We start from the raw sequence: 20,292 nt of genomic DNA on the forward strand, positions 1-20,292 counted from the left end.
GACCCACAGTGCGAAGAAGTAGTCCAAGAGGCATGGAGTGAAGGACTTTATAAAACTGAGGAGTCACTATCATAAACTGTCATGCAAGTTGTCGTGATCGCCTGTTAGCGTGGAATAAAAATGAGTACGACCATGTTGGGAAGCAAATTAAGAAACTTGAACGTAAACTTCAGATTTTGGAAAACCATCCCATCCAAAACAGTGTCGAGATCCATGAGGTACGGACTGCCTTAAACCGATGGCTTAACGCTGAAAATACCATGTGGCACCAACGTTCGAGGAATTTGTGGATTACGGATAGTGACCGAAACACTACTTTCTTCCATCAAAAAGCTTCAAACCGTAAGGAAAGAAACTCCATCCTAGGCATTTGTGACTCGGTGGGACAATGGCAGGAGGATAACCACACCACTGAGACCATCATCTTGGAGTATTTTGAAAATATTTTCCGCTCAAATGGACATTCAGATACTTCAGTGCTCATTGATGTGGTCCAACCAATAGTTACAGAAGAGATGAACACTTTTCTGACTCGAACGTTCACGGTAGATGAAGTCCATAAAGCCCTTAAGCAGATGCATCCCAAAAAATCTCCCGACCCTGATGGTATGCCTTCCTTCTTTTATCAGCATTCTTGGTCTCTTACAAGTGAGTGTGTCACCAAAATTTTTCTTGATTTTCTAAACCATGGTATTGTACCTCCAAATTTCAATGAAACACACATTGTCCTCATACCCAAGGTCAAAAATCCCACAAAAATAACCCAGTATAGGCCCATAAGTCTATGTAATGTACTTTCCAGACTCACATCCAAAGTTATTGCCAATAGACTAAAAAATTAGGGGTGTGCAGAAAACCCACCGACCCGCCAAACCCGACCCAACCCAACCCGACCCACTGGGTTGGGTCGGTTTTTAGGGCTTGGTGGGTTGGGTTGGGTTACAAAAAAAATTTTATGGCGGGTCGGGTTGGGTTTGGGTCATAAAATTACAAACCCGCCAAGCCCAACCCGACCCACCCATATTTAATATATATTTAAAATATATTTTACATTTAATAATTTTTTTAAATCAATTGTAGGGCACTTTTATATATATATATATATATATATGGGACAATTGCACTTTTAGTCCCTACATTTTGACGTTTTTCCATTTTAGTCCCTACATTTTATTTTTTCTACTTTTAGTCCCTAAAACCAATTTACGCTTTCCGTTTTAGTCCTTGAAACACTGTTCTGTCACCAAATTAACGGAAAGACTGACGGATTAATAAGATATTATTAAAAAAATTATTTAACATTTTTTATATGCCAAAATTAAAAAAAAAAATTAATTACTCAATTTTAATTTAGAACAAAAAACAAAAAAAAAAATTATTTTCTTTCAAACAAAAATTTTACTTTTTTTTAATTAAAATGATTTTTTTTTTTATTCCAATCTTCTTCTTCTTTTTTTGTTCAGAAGAACATTCAACACTTGATCACAACAACACAAACGAAAAAAAAGAAAAGAAACAGAGACCAAACACAAACACAGACCCAAAGTTCTTCGTGTTCTTCCCAGATTAAACCCAGCAACCGAGAACACAAATCCAAGTTCTTCGTGTTCTTCCCAGATCAAACCCAGCAACCCAGAAAAATAATCAATATTTTCTTTTCTTTTATTGATTTTCTTAGCAAATAATCAAACCCATGAACCCAGAAAAATCATCAACAACCCAAAACTAGAAAAATCAAACCCATGAACCCAGAAAAATCATCAACAACCCAAAACTAGAAAAATCAAACTTCACGTTCTCACAGTCTAACCCACTGATTAGTCAACAAACCCTCGCCCACAAAGTCACCAAACCCATTACCACCATTGTTGATCAAAAAAGAGAGAGGGGGAGGGATTTGGGTTTAGAGAGAGAAAAAAAGTCGGAGATTGACAAAGAAAGAAGCAAAAGAACGATACAAACACAAACAAGCAAAAGTCAAAGATTGCATGCTGTGCCCATGTTGCTAATCTCCTTTGCCTCTTCTTCTTCTTTTTTCTTAGGCCGATCTCCTCTTCTAATTCTTCTGGGCTGATCTTCTTCCCTCTTCTTTTTCTCAGCCGTGGTTTGGGATATTTTTCAACCAACCCAATCTGAGAGCAAGTCGTCTAAGATCGAGAGAGATAGAGACTAAGAGAGATAAATGCCACACAAACACAAAATAATTTGGGTTTTTTAGCACTATAAATATGCTTCTCTGGCTGATGTTGTTTGGGATATTTATTAATTTATTTTTGTTTTGATTTTAATTTTTTGGTTTATCTTAAAAGAAAGAAGAAAATGAAATAGATACAAACACAAACACAAAAAATGTTAATTTATTAATTTTTTTTTAATTTTGGCATATAAAAAATGTTAAATAATTTTTTTAATAATATCTTATTAATCCGTCAGTCTTTCCGTTAATTTGGTGACAGAACAGTGTTTCAAGGACTAAAACGAAAAGCGTAAATTGGTTTTAGGGACTAAAAGTGGAAAAAATAAAATGTAGGGACTAAAATGGAAAAACGTCAAAATGTAGGGACTAAAAGTGCAATTGTCCCTATATATATATATATATTATATTTAATAATTTAAAAAAAAAAAAAAGCAGTAGAGCAGCATTTCCTCAGTTCCTCCTACTAATACTAATTTAATATATATATATATATAATATTATATAATTAATAAATTTTTTTAAATAGCCAGTTCTTCCTATCCTATATAAAAACCAATTAGTTCACACAAATCCTAATAAATTACTATTGTTGTTTAGTCACTAGTGTTGTTTGCCTTTAAGGAGTTACATTGATACTAATCTTTAGGTTTTTTTAATATATTAATATATATATATATATATATATGTATGTATATTTTTTCTACTCAATTTAATAATAATAAAAAAAAAATTTGTCAAACCCATGGGTTCAACCCGACCCATGTGGGTTGGGTTGGGTTGGGTTGGACTTATATGACAGGTTGGGTTGGGTTGAATTATTTTTGACCCACCATGGTGGGTTGGGTCAAAAAATCCCCTCAACCCGACCCATGCACACCCCTATAAAAAAGTTTCTGCCACGTATTATTAGTGAAAACTAGAGTGCCTTCATGTCTGATCGCCTCATCACTAATAATGTCATTATTGCTTTTGAAACTATGCATTATCTCAGCAAAAAAACTAATGGTAAGATTGGTGAGATGGCCTTAAAACTTGATATGAGTAAGGCTTTTGATCGTGTTGAATGGAATTGCCTAGGAAGAATTATGGAAAAAATGGTCTTCAATGACAAATGGGTTAATCTTATGATGCAATGCATTACCACTGTTACTTACTCTGTCAGAATTAATGGAAAACCCCGGGGTCACATAACCCCTTCTAGGGGCTTGCGACAAGGGGATGCCATCTCCCCTTTCTTGTTTCTTTTTTGTGCAGAGGGTCTATCAACACTTCTAAATCAGGCCACATCAACTGGAATTCTTAGAGTTGTATTGGCTTGTCCCCATGGCCCATGGATCTCCCATTTATTCTTTGCAGATGACAGTATCATTTTTTGTCAAGCCACTCCGGAACAATGCAGCCATCTTGAGAATCTTTTGACAATATATAAACAGGCTTCGAGCCAACTGCTAAATAAAGAAAAGACAGCACTCTTCTTTAGCAGGAACACTCCACAGGACATGCATGAAGAAATCAAGAACCGTTTTTGGGCAGAAGTTATTCACCAACATGAGACTTATTTGGGTCTACCTTCTTTGGTGGGGAGATCTAAACAGAACACATTCAGGGCTTTGAAGGAGAAGCTTGATAACAAGCTATCGGGATGGAAAGAGAAATTACTTTCTCAAGCAAGCAAAGAAGTATTTATCAAGGCAGTTGCACAAGCCATACCAACCTACACTATGAGTGTCTTTAAGCTTCCTGACTCTCTTTGTGATGACATGACTGGGATGATACGCAGATTTTGATGGGGCCGGAAAGATGGTCAAAACAAAATGGCATGACTTAGCTGGGAAAAATGTGTGCTCCGAAGGATAAAGGTGGGCTAGGTTTCCGGGACCTAAAAGCGTTTAATTTAGCTCTCCTAGCCAAACAAGGGTGGCGCTTGCAAAATAATCCCCACTCCTTGGTCCACAGGGTCTTAAAAGCTCGGTATTTTCCTAACACATATTTTCTGCATGCTGAGTTGGGCACGAAGCCATCATATGCATGGAGGAGCATCCTCTCGGCCCAACCAGTCCTAAAGGTAGGTTACCATTGGCAGGTGGGAGATGGTGAAAATATAGGCATTTGGAGGGATCGTTGGCTACCGCGACCTTCAACCTTCAGGGTGTTATCTCCACCAGCCTTTCTTCCAGACGACACCAAGGTGAGCTCTTTAATTGACTCAAATAGTGGGGAGTGGAATGAAAGTCTAATTAGCCAAATTTTTTCTCCGGAAGACACCGCATCTATTCTTGGTATTCCACTAAGTGAACACAAGCCAAGGGACCGTATAATATGGGCATATACTCCAAAAGGAAAGTTCACGGTGAACAGTGCATACAAAGTGGCCATATCCATGACTCAAGGAAACTCGGCTGCGGCAGCCTCCCATGGTGAGCTTCAAACCCGTTTTTGGAGGCAGGTTTGGAATCTCCACATTCCGAATAAGATAAAGCTTTTCACCTGGAGGGCGTGCAAAAATATCCTCCCTACAAAAGCAAATCTCTACCACCGACATGTCTTGGATAACTCCACCTGTGATGCATGCAATCTCGACCCAGAAACTACTGGACACCTGTTCTGGGACTGCCACCTAGCTAAAGAAGTCTGGACCTTAGCTGATTTGCCTTTTGATAAAAACAGGATTAGATACAGAGATTTCATGGACTTCTTGTGGGACCTGCTCTTCAATCAGCACGTCGGCATCGAGATTATTGAGCTCACCGTCACGACGGCATGGTGCATTTGGTTTGATCGGAACAAAACTCGGCTTGGAGCCGCCCGCTAGTCACCCCGTGACATCCTGGTACACGCTCGAGCTATCCTTGGAGAGTACCAGCTTGCTCACCAATGGCCCTCCAAGTTCAAAGAACATGCTGACATTCGGTGGACCCCACCTTATTTTCCATGGTATAAGACAAACGTGGATGCTGCTGTCTTTCCAAGTCTTGGCATGATAGGGGTCGGGTTATTATTCGAGATCATGGAGGTTCCGTGGTGGCTGCCAAGCCTGCCATGAGTAAACGCATGCCGCTCCCTTTAGGTCTTTTGGAAGCCGAAGCAAAGGCTTTGGATGAAGCTATTATGTTTGCTAGAGACATTGGAGTACAGGATGTCATTTTTGAATCTGATTCCATGCCATGCACTTGCGGACCCCACCAATGCTCCAATATCTATCTCTACTATAGTGGCAGGGAGTCAGGGACAAGTGTTAGGTTGCATGAGTTTAGGACCTTTGACATTTCGCGTGTGAAAAGGCAAGCCAATAAGTCCGCACATGCTCTTGCAGCATATGCAAAAGACATCGACTCTCTTGTAACTTGGGTGGAAGATTGTCCACCGTTCATTGTTTCTTTAGTGATTCAAGATGCTATGTTTTATTCCTATTTTTCAAATAAAGTTCACGCATTTCCCATCAAAAAAAAAAAAAAGTTGGAGTAGGCCTTAAGCTTTGCAGGTTCATTGAGAGACCCAAACCCAAATGTCAATGCTGGGTGGTCATGCGACTACGTTTAATGCTGGGCTTTGTATCTGAAAAAAAAATCCTAACAAAAATAGGGATCCTTCTTTACAACTAGGCCTGAAGCCTGTACAGAAGCTAGGACATGACTGTCTTTTTTTTTTGATATGGGCCTAGCCTGTACACAAGTTGGAGGAAGTTGTTCTTTACAAATACATAATATGGACCTAGATTCTGTCTTTCTTTTTCCTAGGTAACTAGAAATTAATAGTTGGAGTGTGTATATATATTGACATTGGTTGGAGTGTTTTTTTTTTATTTGATAAGTTGGTTTGAGTATCAAATAGCTAGGGAGCTGACTTCATTACTATTATTTAAAAAGAAAAGAAAAAAAAGACTAACAAATTAGGCGGTAAGTTTTTAATTTTATTTGTTTATTTATTGGAGAATCGATAAATCTTAATCAATCGGTCAACTACTACACATTTATAATAGCCGAGCAGCCAAACGGTCCAAATCCACAATTATTAACTTTAGTTCTAGCTAATTGTGGTGCTTTGCTCTTTTAAATAATATAGGAAACCTTCTTCTAAAAAATAATAATAATAATAATAATCTAGGAAACCTAAGGCCCGTCATAGGGCCTTTTTAACATTCCATTAAAAGAGTTACGACACTTACCTCAAAAACGAAAGAAAAAAAATATAAAATATTATAATAAAAAAAAAAAGAGTTATGACACTATTTCTTTCATTGATTTAATAAAATGTCTTAATAAAAAGTCATGATTTTTAATTATGGATTTTCTTGCAATTGATATAAATCTTTGTATAATTTTTACTTTCTCTTTTCCTTTCTTTCTTCCAAACAATAGAAAAGGGTTTGTGAGTTGTGACAACTTAGAGATGCATTTTTTTTATTAATAAATACGATTCATCTTGTTATACAAAAGGCTTTTTTTTTTTTGGTAGGTTGAGATTAAAAAAAAAAAAAAATGAATAGCTAATTATAGTTCCTAGACAGAACCACTGAAACTAAAAAATAGATTAAATATATAAAAAGGAGGTATGATTTAGTACTAATTTATGGAACTTGAAATTCACTAAGGGGAAATTATTGTGTACTCACGGAATACCATAAATGCGTATTCTCTCCTTTCACATGAATGGTGGGTCCCACTAATTAAATTCATGGTGAGATCCATCATTCATGTGAGAGGGGGAACTACCCATTTATGGTAATCGGGAAGTACTTAATAATTTTCTCTACTCTCTACGAGTCTACATATGGTTACTTTATTTACTTTCTAAAGTGACCAGACCAACTCTAATTTAGGAGGTTTTTTTTTTTTTTTTGGGGGAATGATTTTGACTAAATGAATATGATGAGTTTAATAAATTTTTGGTACATATTTGAGCTTACATACGCCAAATGTTTAAATTTTACAGTTGGACTATTGTTATTTGGGCTTCCTTTTTTTTTTTTTTTAAGAAGGCCCAAGATGTTAGGGGGGCCAAATTAATTTATTTTTTAGGTCAAATTCTAAAATAGGCATTCACATTCTATTAAGGAGACTTTTGAAAAGCGGGAAAGGGGGCAATTGTGTCTCCATATACACATATATTTAGATTAGAGTAAAGTTGCATTCTTATAAAAAGAAAAAGAAAAAGAAAAAATAATTAAGTGAAAAAAAATGAGATCCCCATACACAACAAATCAAATGATAAATAAAAGAGAAATGTTAAGTCCACAACTTTTTCATAACAAATCATAGGTGGTAATTTGTTATTGATTTTAATTTGAATCCACAACATAAATTAATTTTTTGCTTACCAATAACAACTTACTACCTATGATTTGTTGTGAAAGTGTTATGAAAATGTTGTGGACATACCATTTCTCTAAAAAAAATAGTGTGTGGAGTAATTCTTAGATACTCTTGAAACATGGAGAATGGTGCTCCCTCTGCTCACATTCCTCGTGGGGTCCATTTATTAAATTCATGATGGAGTCCACTATGAATGTGAGAAGAAGAAACATCATTTATCTGTGCTTCAGGAGTACCTAAGAATTTTTCGCATATATGAAGGCTCCAAAAGATTAGTATACATGCGAGTAATGAACCAATAACTCCTGCATAGAGAATATGGGAAGTGCCAACAACACACATATCTGTCATTACACATCACTATAACACCTCCCATAATCACATAAAGTGATAGTAACAGAAAGTTTATGGTCGCACGAATCTAAAATGAACCAATCCAAAAGGAGAAGGTAAGTCATTCTTGAGTGAACAATTGCTGTACTAAAAGAAATTAATCTAACTTGAGCATTAAAAGACCAGTTGTAGAACACATGTATCTAGACTCTCACTTCCCTATCTTTCTTTGTGGGCTTATATCCATGAGTTTGGACTTGAATAATTAAACATGATGCCCAAATTTCATATACAAAGGACCCCTAATCATGGTTCCAAACTTCCAATTACCATGCAAAAAAACACACATTAATCACAAAAACACAAACAAGAGCTCAAACAATAGTCTACAAAAAAAAAAAAAAACAAAAAAAAAAAAAAGACAAGATAATAGAGTGCAAAATATATCCATGTAATCAATCTATCAAATCCATAAAGACAAGATGATAGAATGCAAAATATATCCAGTGTAATCAACCTCTTAAATCCAAAATGACAAGATAATAGAGTGCAAAATATATCCAAGGTAATCAATCTCTCAAATCCCAAAAAGACAAGATAATAGAGTGCAAAATATATCCAGTGTAATCAATCTCTCAAATCCAAGTCCAGCTCTAGTTGCAAAAAAAAAAAAAAAAAAAAAAAAAAAAAAAAAAAAAAACCTTAGAAATTGCTTTTCATGTAATTTCAAAGGCTATTTAAACACAAAAGAAAATACAAATTTCATTAACAATGTTATCACAATTTTAGCAATTTCCTTTTCGAAATTTTTAGAACATACCATCTTGAATGAGAAAAAGGAGGATTCAAAAATACAATATATGTATGGGGAAATGGACTTTGGACTAAGGTATGATCTGCAAGTGAAGTTAAACAAAAAAAAATTAATAAATAAACTAACAACAACGATAACAACAAAGCCTTTATCTCAAAATGTAGGGTTAATTATGGATTCTTAACAAATTAGATTGGGTCGGCCAATGGATTTTTTTTTTTCTTTTCTCTATTCTATCTATCTGAAGTTATGCTCTTTGTTGCTTCCCTAATTACGTGTCCTTTTTTTATTACTTCTAATAATGTTATTTTTCGCCTTAATTCTACTCTTTCTTATCTATCCATTACTTGCTTTTCTTTGAACATGACCTAACTAGCTCAAATGAATCTCCCTCATATTTTTCTACTATGATAAATAAAGTCTCAAAATTACATTTAAAAGAAAGAAGAAGAAGAAGAAAGTGGACATGATAATAATATAGTACAAAAAATTCACTTAGGAGTATCCCTTAAACATTGAGCGAAATCAGTGACAAAACCCACATAAAAGCATATATTAGTTGTGAAAGGGGGCGATCATGAAAAATGTTATGAAATATTTTGTGTATTGTTCCTTTTTTTTTTTAGTGCTACATTCACAAGATTTTCATAGCAAATCCTACGCATGAAGTTGTTACTCTTTCTAATTTGAACTCACCTCTAAAATTACTCTTTTTACCTACCAATAATAGCGAGTAATAACCCGCTACTTAGAATTTGTTGTGAAAAATGTTTTGGACGTAACATCTCTCTCTTTTTCTTGTTTTTCATTTTATAAAAAAATATTATTTTATTTATTGACTAATATTTTGGCTTAATTAATACAATTACAATGAAAAATATATAACTTTATTTGTTAAAATTTGGGTTTTTTCTCCCAATCAATTGACTTATTTGCCTATACTATGGAGAAAAACAACGTCATAAAACACAAATACCTAGAAAAGTATGGACTAACCCTAACTAGTACATACCACAAAATGATTGCAACTCATCAGTATGAGTAGTATTGTAGGACATGTCACCTAACAAGAAAAGCAAAAAAAATAATGAGAAGAAGGAAGAAAGAATAGAAAGAACGTGAAAAAGAAATCTCCAATCGTCAATGTTAGAGTCGCTTGATGAGTCGAACTTAACTAGTGTGTCTACCAATCCACCACAGAAAAAGGCACATAAGTTTATCACCTTTGGAGTATGTGCCGCAGATTCAGCACCTTCGAGAAGCTTCACAGCTCTTCTTTGTGTGGTGCTCCACGACGTGTAGCTCCAACTTGCTCGCTCACTCGCTTGAAAGCAGTTCTGCATGTGTTGCAAGGCAAGATTGTGAGCCGTCATTGCCCTCTATTTCTTCAAGTTCGTATGGCAAACGTGATGGCAGAAATGATTTTTCCACTTCTTATCTTAGTTTCTCTTGTCCCGCTTCTTCACCATTATCGCTCATCTCTCATGTTTCTCTACTCTCGTGTGTTTTTCGTTTGTGTCTCTCTCTTTTATCTCTCTACCCAGATACACAAAGGGTGTGTTTAGCTTCCTAATATATCTAAACTTTTTCCTCTTTGATTTGCACAATTATTGCAACTCCTCTGTCTCATAGATGGCAATCTTGAACCACTCTCGCCCTTTGCCTTTGCAGCGTTTTTTAGCATTAGACAATTAGTAATACGAAGTTCTAGAAGCGAAGGAAGGAGGCCCGTCTTTGGAAGGAATGCAAGTTTAGGACAATCCTCGATTGAGAGAGATTCAAGAGAAGAGAGGTTTTGAAAGCCCTCTGAGGATACGAACTGTGTAGTTTGAAATTTTCTAGTAACAAAGCTAAACTGTGTGGTTGTGACAGTAAGTGAGAAAAGGCCCATCAATATTTTAATTTATTTCCAACAGTGATAAGTTCACTATACTACAAGTATAGGCTCATCGACAATTGATGTTACCCTAACAATTAACAAATCACACCAACAACAACAAATGGTAAAATAGAAACCAATTAATAAATAAAACTATACTACAAGTATAGGCTCATTGGGACGAAGTTTGACATGCAAGAAAAGCACAACAAAGAACAAGAAAAGATAAGAAAATAAGAGTAAATTACATGTTGTAAAATAGAAACCAATTAATAAAGAAAACTATACTACAAGTATAGGCTCATTAGGATGAAGATTGATGTGCAAGAAAAGATTAAAAAAGAAGAAGAAAAGAACAAGAAACAAAAAAAAAGTAAATTACCCATTGGACCTAGAAATCTCCTTGCATTCTCTAAAGTAGTTGAGTGTATTACTTTTGGTCTGGCAGCAAAAGAGAATTTTTTTATATATTTTTGCTTTTCACAGAATATACTTTACTGTATTTAAGAACATACAATAGTCACCTCTAGTTTTATAGTTTGCATCACTAACTTGTTTTCATTTTACACTTATACCTAGGTTTTGACATACGATTAAATATAAAGGAAATAAATAACCCAATGAATTACTTGGACCTCCAAAACCAATGTGCCATAGATATGACAAAAAATGATGCCGCCATCACCGATGCGATCACGGAGGCCGGCAAATGTGCCGCAGACAATGCACTCTCTCCCAGTGCTATCCTATTGGTGTGAACGTTGGCTAGGACCAGAAGGTGGAGATACAGAACCCACAATTCACCGTGTTCAACTTATGTACACTCTGATTGTGACCCCCCATTGATGTAACGCTACTAAAAAATAGCTGACAACAATGGCAGTAGCTGAAGTCTCTCCGCAGTGGTAACGGATCGCGACAGCTTCTCTTGGTTTGCCCATTCTCTCTTGGTGTATTTCTCTCGCTCACTCGGCCTTGCTCGCTCTCGTGTCTCTTGCTCTTTTCTGTGTGAGTGTATGGGGAATGAATTCATAAGAGTTCAGAGTGTTTTTGTTTCTTTAAATGGAAAAAAATGGCACCACCTAAAGTTCATAGTAATTACGGTAATTAAAGTAAAAATGGCGAATAGTTTTGGTAATTTTTTTGAAAAGTAAATTAAAAATTGGTATTCATTAAACTAATTATTTAATTAAACTAACTAGTATTTAATTAACTAAGGGTCTGTTTGGATACAACTTATTTTGCTGAAAATATTGTAGCAAAATAATTTTTAAATATGTGAATAGTGCCGTGTGACCTATTTTTAATGAAAAAGTTGCTGAAAAGTGAAGTTTGTGGGTCTCGTGAACAGTGCATGGGACCCACTAATGTGCACTGTACATTGAAGAAAAGTCAACAACTGGGGCTAAAAAAAAAAAAAAAAGAGGAGAAAACACGCAAACTGAAAACGCAGACGTGAATAAGCTAAATCCAAACTGGGTTTAAGTATAATTAAGTGTAATTAAGCTTCCGAGTTGGCACACAGCTCAGCTCAAGGCTTTTAAGTATAAGGAGGTGACCACTACATACCCTTGGTGCGATGGTCACTTCACAAGTATAAGTATTAAGTGCTTGTAAAGTATGAGGGATAAGGATTAGGGTTCAAGTCTCCAGGAGGGAGTTTCACCCACATATACACTTAGATTAGACTGGAGTAGAATTTCTATCTTATATATTAAAAAAAAAAAGTATAAGGAGGTGAGCTGCTCATTCAACTCCTAAACTTTGAAATGCTGCGTTTGGTACGGTGAGTTGTTTATTTTATTTTTTATTTTTTTTAATTTTATGACTAAGTGTGACCTTTTTATCTTGGTCTTTTAACATTTGGTCCAATTTGCTGTTTTCAAAGCACATTTCATATGCCTACAACGCATTTTGCTTCTTTGAGCACACTCCAAGGGGTAGCACATTAGCTGGAGACCATGCCTTGTCATGTGGAGGTCACAATTTTGGAGCTCACTTTACCCCTCTCCTAAGGGCCAAAATGAAATAAATAGTATATTATTTTTAACATGTGAGTCCCAGCGGTTTAATTTGGGTGTATTGCTAAATAACAAGAAAGAGTCTCAAACTGCTTCTTTGTGCATTATCATCATTGATGGAGAAGGTAAAAAAAAAAATCATCCTTAAGAACAATGACGAGTCTTACACTAGTCAATAAGCTAAGATTGATTAATTTCCTGAATTACCCCTAATTTCATTCTTTTTTGCTAAGGTCATATTTTCTATGTATTGGCTTATCTATTGACAAAACACACTTTACTTGTATTTGGGTAAATCTAAGTTGGGTTTAATGTATCAACAAGTGTGTGAAGTTTACTTTACAAATGGTATCATTAAAGACAAGAAGACTGATCAAAGAAACAAGTGAAAAAAAGTTGTTTCATTAAAGCTTGACATTAGTTGCTATCAAGGTTTAATGAAAGAGCTCAACACAAACTCGATCTATTGAGACTTACGAATTTAGAATTCTTAGATATGAATTTTGGCCCATGATGATTTGAATGATTAGGGTTTCTCTCTCTACAACCCTAGTCGTATGGATAACATTTCCTATCTTTGAAATTCTATTTTGATTTCTTTTATTCAAATGGATGCAATTTAATCCTTGAAAATTTGAAAAAGTATTAATTTTTGTATTTCTGAAAATTGCATGCGTAGTAGACGATGTATTGATGTAGCATATTTGTAAAGCTAATTAATGTGATCTGGAAAAAAATTCATAGAAAATATATGGAAGGATGAAATTGTTACACTTTGAATAAAGGACCAGAGTTTAACTTTTTAAATATCCTGGACAAAAAATAGAGTTTAGGCCAAAATTTTGAAATAAAAAGTATATATCATCATTTTCTTTAGGAGGGGTTGAACTCTTCGATTATACCATTCTCGCATATATTGTATCCAATTAAATGAAATAAATGAAAAATTGAAACTGTCATATTTCAAAAATATTTGAACTCATAGTAATTTAGGCACTTAATAAATTTGGTTTCAATTTTTCTCTAAACTTGTTTGGAAGAAATTTCATCCAATTTATGACGATTAAATGAGTTTTCATGTATATTTTTAATTACATAAATTAGTTTAAATGACAACTCATGTGGTTAACATTACATTTTTTTTTTTAATAGAAGACACATGTTTATAGTTATTTATGGGTGTAAATTTTGAGTGGCCACATAATAAATTAGAAGAATTTCCTGCAACTTGATTTTTTTTTTTAGAAACTTTATCCATAAATTTAATAACCAACTCTTGTAGAAAGTGCAATTGGTAAAATCTTTAATTGTTGAATAAAAGATTTAGGGTTCAATCTCCGTCTACACCAAAAACTAAAGATAAAGAGCTATCTCCCTATACCAAAAGCGGACATCATAAGTTAAAACTCTCTCTCTCTCTCTCTCTCTCTCTCTCTCTCTCTCTCTCTCTATATATATATATATATATATATATATATTCTACTTTCATCCCCAAAATTTAAAAACTTTTATTTTTTGTCCTTAAAATTTTAAAGTATCACCCATTTCATCCACTTTCGTAAATTTTTTTTTTTTTAATATTTTATACCATGTGTCTAAAGTCTAATATTCATCCACCATCACTTTGACTGCAAGAGGGGAATATGATTAAGTGAAACCCTTTAAGCAGTATTTTAGGGAAGAAAACAAAATGATATATTTTATATTTTTTTGTTTGTTTGCTCCTTTGAAATATTATTCAAGTTTTATTTTTGTTTTTTAAAAATTAACAAGTGTGGATGGAAAAAAAAATGAAATTAAGAATATCTTAATTCATAAATAAAAATAAAAATTTTAAAATTTGAGAAAAAAAAAGAAAGACCAATAAAAATTTTTACATCAAGTTTGGTTTGGGCCTAAGTGTGTTCACCTAAGTTTTTTTTATTGCTTCTAATAGGCCGTACAGCGCCTGGTTTGGGCCTAGTGTGTTCACCTCAGTTTCTATTGCCTCCAATGGCCGTACAGTGCCTCCACTGCCACACAAAAGCAAATAACAAAACCCTTGCAGAGTAAACCTAGAGGGAGAGAAAGAACAAAGAGGCTAAGAACAAAGATGACCCAGAAAGCAAATCTATTCAAAGGTCAACAGAAGAAGAAATCTGTTCCTCCCAACCGCCATGGCAAACCTTCTGTCACCCGCAAAGGTAACTATCTAGCTTTACGTGTCTGTGTATTTGTTTATGGAAAAGTCCGGTACTTGACAGTATGTGTATTTTTTTTTTTTTTTGGTTTGTGCAGGGAAGAGATTTGTGAAGCCAGCCAAAGTTACCAAGGAGATGGATGTTGATCGTGTATGTCCCATTTTCTATTCTCTTTCCAAATACTATTTTTATTTTTTCACAAATTTTTAGGGGTTTATATATGTTAGGTATGTTGTGGTTTAGATTAATGGGTTATGTGATGTGAAAGTGCAAATGGGGTCAGCTTAATTTTGTAGTTATTGATGATTATGAAGTGGGTCTGAGTAAATCAGCCATTAGCATCTAATATTTATGATGTTGCAGTAACAAATTTGAATTTTTATGAGTGAATTTACAAAACGTTTATGTAGTCGATCAACTCTAGCCTAGTGAAGTTCTTTGGTGGAAGTTAGCTTGTAATTCATTGTAAAACAATGGTAAAAGGTCATGACTTGACATTGTTTAAATGATGTTATTAAAGTTTTGTTGGTGAGGAAACTGAAGGATGAATTTGTATGCATACAAATTTGGACCCTTTCTAATTGCAGTAGACCATAAGGTGCACAAGATATTATATTGCAGTAGACCTTGCCACTCAAGAGATGTGTTTCAAGTAGGGAGGATGTTTAATGAATGGATTAAGTTTGGTGCTTTTCTCTTTTGAAAGGTGGTGAGGATCCTAGGATGGTCTTTGTGTTCTCATCTTGTTACAAGAAGTGCTGAAATGTGATTAGTTAAGATCTCATGGTAATGATGGCAGAGTTATATTTTGAAGTAGCATCTATAAGAAATTCTGATTTTCTCTTTATCTTTTGGTCATTAAGAAGATACAAGCAGCAGTAGTGGGGTTTTTTTTTTAGGGTATTATCTAGGATGTTCTGGCACCTCCTAGCGTCCATGGTTCGACTCTCTCCACCCCTACTATATACGTATCAAGAAAAAGGGTTCCGGGGCGTCTGAAAAGAGTTCCTTCCCCTGTTGATATCAGACAACTGATGTGCTCATCCCTAGTTGGCAGATTCCCTATTTTGCTTGGTATAGTGAATATATAGGATTAGCCTCCCCCCCTCATTTCCTCCTCCTCACATTGGTTTTTGGGGCGTGCTATGTGCATGGCTACCATAGAGAAGTGACATTAATTGGAATTTCTTGATATTTTGGATTTTTAGATGCTATGGAGGTTTGTTGCTTTTCTTTTTCATTTCTGCAAGCATGGTGACAAGTGTGTCTTCTCTAACTTTCGGTGGGTTTGAGGTGATTCTTCTATGAAAGAATGAAAGATATCTGTTATCATTGTGTAGAAGATACTCTCATTTTGATGAATCTCAGAGCACATCCAACAATCTTTAGATGCTTTTCACTTCTGTTAGGCTTTTTGCACTTCTTCGGTTCAGCATTTTTTTTAATCCTTGCGAATTTTTTGGTGATAGAATCATGCTGTTCCTTTCTTGTCTTACATCATTCTTTTCTATTTCTGATTTTTTTTTTTGGTATAAATTATCCTGTTGTTTTAATCTTTGTGAAAGACTAGAGCCATCTTCCATTTAATCCTTTTTAGTGATTCATAATAATCATCAGCATGTTGGTTAAGTTGTCAACTTGTCATCTACTTACTTGAAAAGCGGACTTTGAAGCTAGTTATTCAGTTCAATTCTAGAACTCTTTTAGAAGAGTGTAAAATTAGGATCTTTCATTGTAATTCCTGTGCGCTTAGGCACTTAGGTATTCATGCCCCTCATGTCTTCACATAATAGACTTTCTAACTGTTTATTGTTGTAATATGTTTTTACTTTTGTTATGTAGAATTTTGTTAATAAATATATCATAACTCTGGATGCATTTATATTAAAATGCTCGAAAAATCTAAATCCACTGTGAATTTTATATACCTTCTTTTCCGTTTCTAAGTTGCAAGATGATTATTGGTGGAGCTTTCATTTAATAGGCGTTTTGAAAATTGTAGGCTTTCACCTTATTCATTGGTGTCAACTGGTAGCAACCTTTTGGCTTTCAACTTATTCTTTCAGGCTTTGTTTTGGTGACAATACAACAGCATTTCGTTCGTCCATTTTGTAAAAACATAGTTGCTTCTATGGGTATTGATGTCATGTTCTGTGATTGGCTACTATACTCTAGTGTAGCGAGAAGCCTTGTTATCATTGTTGTAACCCTATGTTAAATAACACTAGGTGGGTAATAAATAAGTGTGCCAAAAAAAAAAAAAAAAAACTATAATTACTAAAGGAAGCCAAATTTGTATCTGCCTGCATTGGAGACTCTAGAATATGTTGTTTTTCTTTCTTTATTTGTTCACATCAATGATGGTATTTTCCTCTGTAACTTGATTATACCAGGAGCTGAGCAAGTTCATTAATTATTGCAATGAAGTGAAAGCAGCCACTGCTGCTAACAGGGAAGGTGGCCAACTAAGTATTGTCAAACCACCACAAGAGTCGATCAGTGGTGAGAAGAAATAGATGATGATGAGAGCACAGAAAGTATGGATGTAAAAACTAAGGAGTAATAGATTTTGGAAATAGTCATTTTTCGTGTTGCCGTTGATGTTTTCTGTGTTACGAGAGGAAATGAGGTTAACTGCTTATGTTGCAAATTCATCTTATCTTTCTTGTTCCTTTGTTTCATTTTGCAGGTTGGTAATATGTTCTTAGCTTGTTTAATTTCATTGACTACTTCATAGGTTTTACAGATTTTGGTGCCAATGAATATTTAACGTAATTGAATTTATGAGGAAATCTAAACAGCTTACATGATTGATCAGTCGCAAATGTACTATCAAATTGCCATTTGGGACATCCAATTTGTTGATTGAATTAAAAGTGGAACATTATTTCTTGCTGTCAACCAGACCGTATTGGTCTAAAGGCCTTTGACACATCCAGAAGCCTTCTGTTGGCTCTACATCTCAAAAATATTGAAGCCAAAATCCCTTTCTTCTTATTTTCCAAAAAAATAAAATCCATTTCCTCTTGAATTCTATGTTATTATGTCTTGAATTCTTGATGGTAGAACATAATATTTAATATGAAAATTTTATAAGATTAGTTAGAAAAAAACAATCAAGAAAAAAATATCTTGAGCCCATAATTCATTTTTTTACTCTTCTTTCGCGGATAAACTGATAAAGCTCCACCATGGGAAATATCTGAAGGAAAATGATCCTTCTGACCCCCATTTTCCTGTTTTATAGTCTACTGTAATTTATGTAAGACTCCTATATAGGTTAATTCAATTGTACAAGGAGTAAAATCGAGAAGAAGAAGAAAGAGGGGGAAAAAAACCAAATAGTGGAGCTCGGAGATGGATGGACTGATGGAGTTACAGAACACTTCATATAAAATCCGGTCTGGTGTGTATCAATTAGCATAACTCATAAAGTTTTTTGTTATCTAATAATAGATCTGGGGTTTGAATTTGTCTGCACCAAAAACCAATTGTTTCTTCGCAGGATGATAAGAGCAGTTATCATGAAATAAACATCATAGATTGAAATTCTATTTATCTATTAAAAGTATCACAACACAATTTATCAATATTAGGATTGTAAAAGAGCCAAGTCTTGTTGAGTATTAAAAGTTTAGAATTATATGTTCAAGCTTGGTCATTCTACTTGTTGAAGAAGCTTGAGCTACATGATTAAATGATTCTCTTTTCATATAAAGTTCACTCAATGACTAAATTTTTCTACCCATTTACAAGTCTATACTAATAAGTAATAAGTAAATTATAACTAAAATCATATTATTTGAGTTAATTAGGTAGAATGATTTTTATTTGTAAACTTACAAAATTAGATTCACTAACCTTGTATTTGCTAATAATAATGTTTAAATTTTACGATGAAATAGATTATTTATATTATCAAAAAAATTATAATTAATAATTTGATATTTTATTAACTTGTTTACAAATATATACAATTCAAAACATGCACACATTCATTTCAAAACAAATAATTGAGTGTTGAACCTAGGATAGTATGGATAAGTTGTGGAGATCCAACTCCTCTGTCAGCTTCAGGACTGGTTGTTCTCCTGCCATCGTAAATGAAGAAGATCACATTGTTGAAGAACATGAGATCCCCGATTTTCGGAAATGGAATATTCCTAAAGTTGATACTAAATCTGTTTACAAGACTAGTTTTGTTGAAACTACTTTCTATCCCATTTACAAAGTGAGAATTGTTGAACAAACATTTTCTATTTCCAGAGTTCATGAAAAATGTTACTTGTTTTCTAAAAGAAATATTAATGAGTTCATTACTAAAAAACTCAGTTATTTGCATATTGGTATGGTTCAAGTTGCTATTAAACCACTCATCCGAAAGGGTATTAATGCTTCTATTCTCATGTTTTTACTTGATGCTAGATTTAAAAATTTTAAAGATAGCATTCTTGGTATGATTACTGCTTCTTTGTATGATGGCCCTGTTTATTTTAACTGTTAAATCCTTTAATAGCATCTTGAATAATTTGTGGGAGTTGGTTGGCCTGAATAATTTGTGGGAGTTGGTTGGCTTGATAATGGCTTGTTAATTTTATGGACCTGATAAAGCCATGTTCAAACATTTGGGAAAGCTAGTTAGGGTCTCCGTCATCATCATCATTTGAATTATTAGCAACATATGAACCATCATCATAACGGACGGTGATAAACACACCGAATATGGGATTGTATATCTGATGGCAAGTTGGCAAAAGCATTTCTTATCATAGATTGGGTCTTAAGACTCAATCTAGCATAATCAGTGCCCAATATAGTCATTTTATCATTTGAATGGATATCCTCTTTGCCAAAGAGTTGACTAATTTAGGGATCATTTGTAATATTTGGATAGTTAACATGGCTCCTAAAAGCCTCATTTTCTGAAACAAGAATATTTCCGGGAACAAGGTTTGAAACAAGGTCATTTTCCGAAGTAAGGATTTTTTCTGAAACAAGGTTAGCATAGTGGCTTATATAAGCTTCATTCTGAGCAGTAAGATTAACAAGGTGGATTTCGAGAGCTTGGAGGGTTTTCTCAAACAGGGAACGGTGGTTTCTAGTAAAAGCAGCGTAGAGATTATTAAGAATAAATTTTATGGAATCTGGTAATTCACTATAGACTCCATTATGAAATTGTAAGGATCTGGATAAGATTTCTTATGAAACAATTATCATATCACCACTGGAATATGTCATCTTAGCTGGGACATATCCCTGAAGGGATGTTGATCCGTTAGATTTTATCCCAGAAGATGCGCCTTCATGCATTTCAAAAGGTTGTCCCGCTGGAAGTCTTTTGTTTTAAGAATAGTCCTATGTAGGAGCTTTTACCTTGTTTTTCTTTTCCATAATAATCCACTTACTAGTGGTATAAATATGAATATTATTATTATTATTATTATTATTATCCCACTTATTAGTGGTATTTATCCACACATCATTGTTCGATTCCTGCAAATAATCATTGATAATGTTAGGATAATTGATAATATTTAACATTTTGGTACAACAGAT

General features: G+C 34.2%; 1 protein-coding gene across 1 annotated transcript; it reads left to right on the forward strand.

Annotated features, from left to right (window-relative positions):
• The first annotated feature begins 14,567 nt into the window (after positions 1 to 14,567).
• Positions 14,568 to 17,553, forward strand: LOC115988079. The gene is made up of 3 exons (XM_031111719.1): positions 14,568 to 14,739; positions 14,834 to 14,886; positions 17,130 to 17,553. Exons 1-3 carry the CDS (start codon positions 14,649 to 14,651, stop codon positions 17,250 to 17,252), a joined length of 267 nt encoding a protein of 88 aa, XP_030967579.1. The 5' UTR covers positions 14,568 to 14,648; the 3' UTR covers positions 17,253 to 17,553.
• Positions 17,554 to 20,292: the final 2,739 nt, after the last annotated feature.

The sequence above is a fragment of the Quercus lobata genome, chromosome 4 (assembly GCF_001633185.2).
Source record: "Quercus lobata isolate SW786 chromosome 4, ValleyOak3.0 Primary Assembly, whole genome shotgun sequence".
NCBI lineage: Eukaryota > Viridiplantae > Streptophyta > Magnoliopsida > Fagales > Fagaceae > Quercus > Quercus lobata.

Coding starts and splice junctions, on each gene's coding strand:
- LOC115988079 (XM_031111719.1), top strand. CDS start 14,649: ATGACCCAGAAAGCAAATCTATTCAAAGGTCAACAGAAGAAGAAATCT. Junction 14,740..14,833: donor ACCTTCTGTCACCCGCAAAG/GTAACTATCTAG, acceptor TGGTTTGTGCAG/GGAAGAGATTTGTGAAGCCA. Junction 14,887..17,129: donor AGGAGATGGATGTTGATCGT/GTATGTCCCATT, acceptor TGATTATACCAG/GAGCTGAGCAAGTTCATTAA.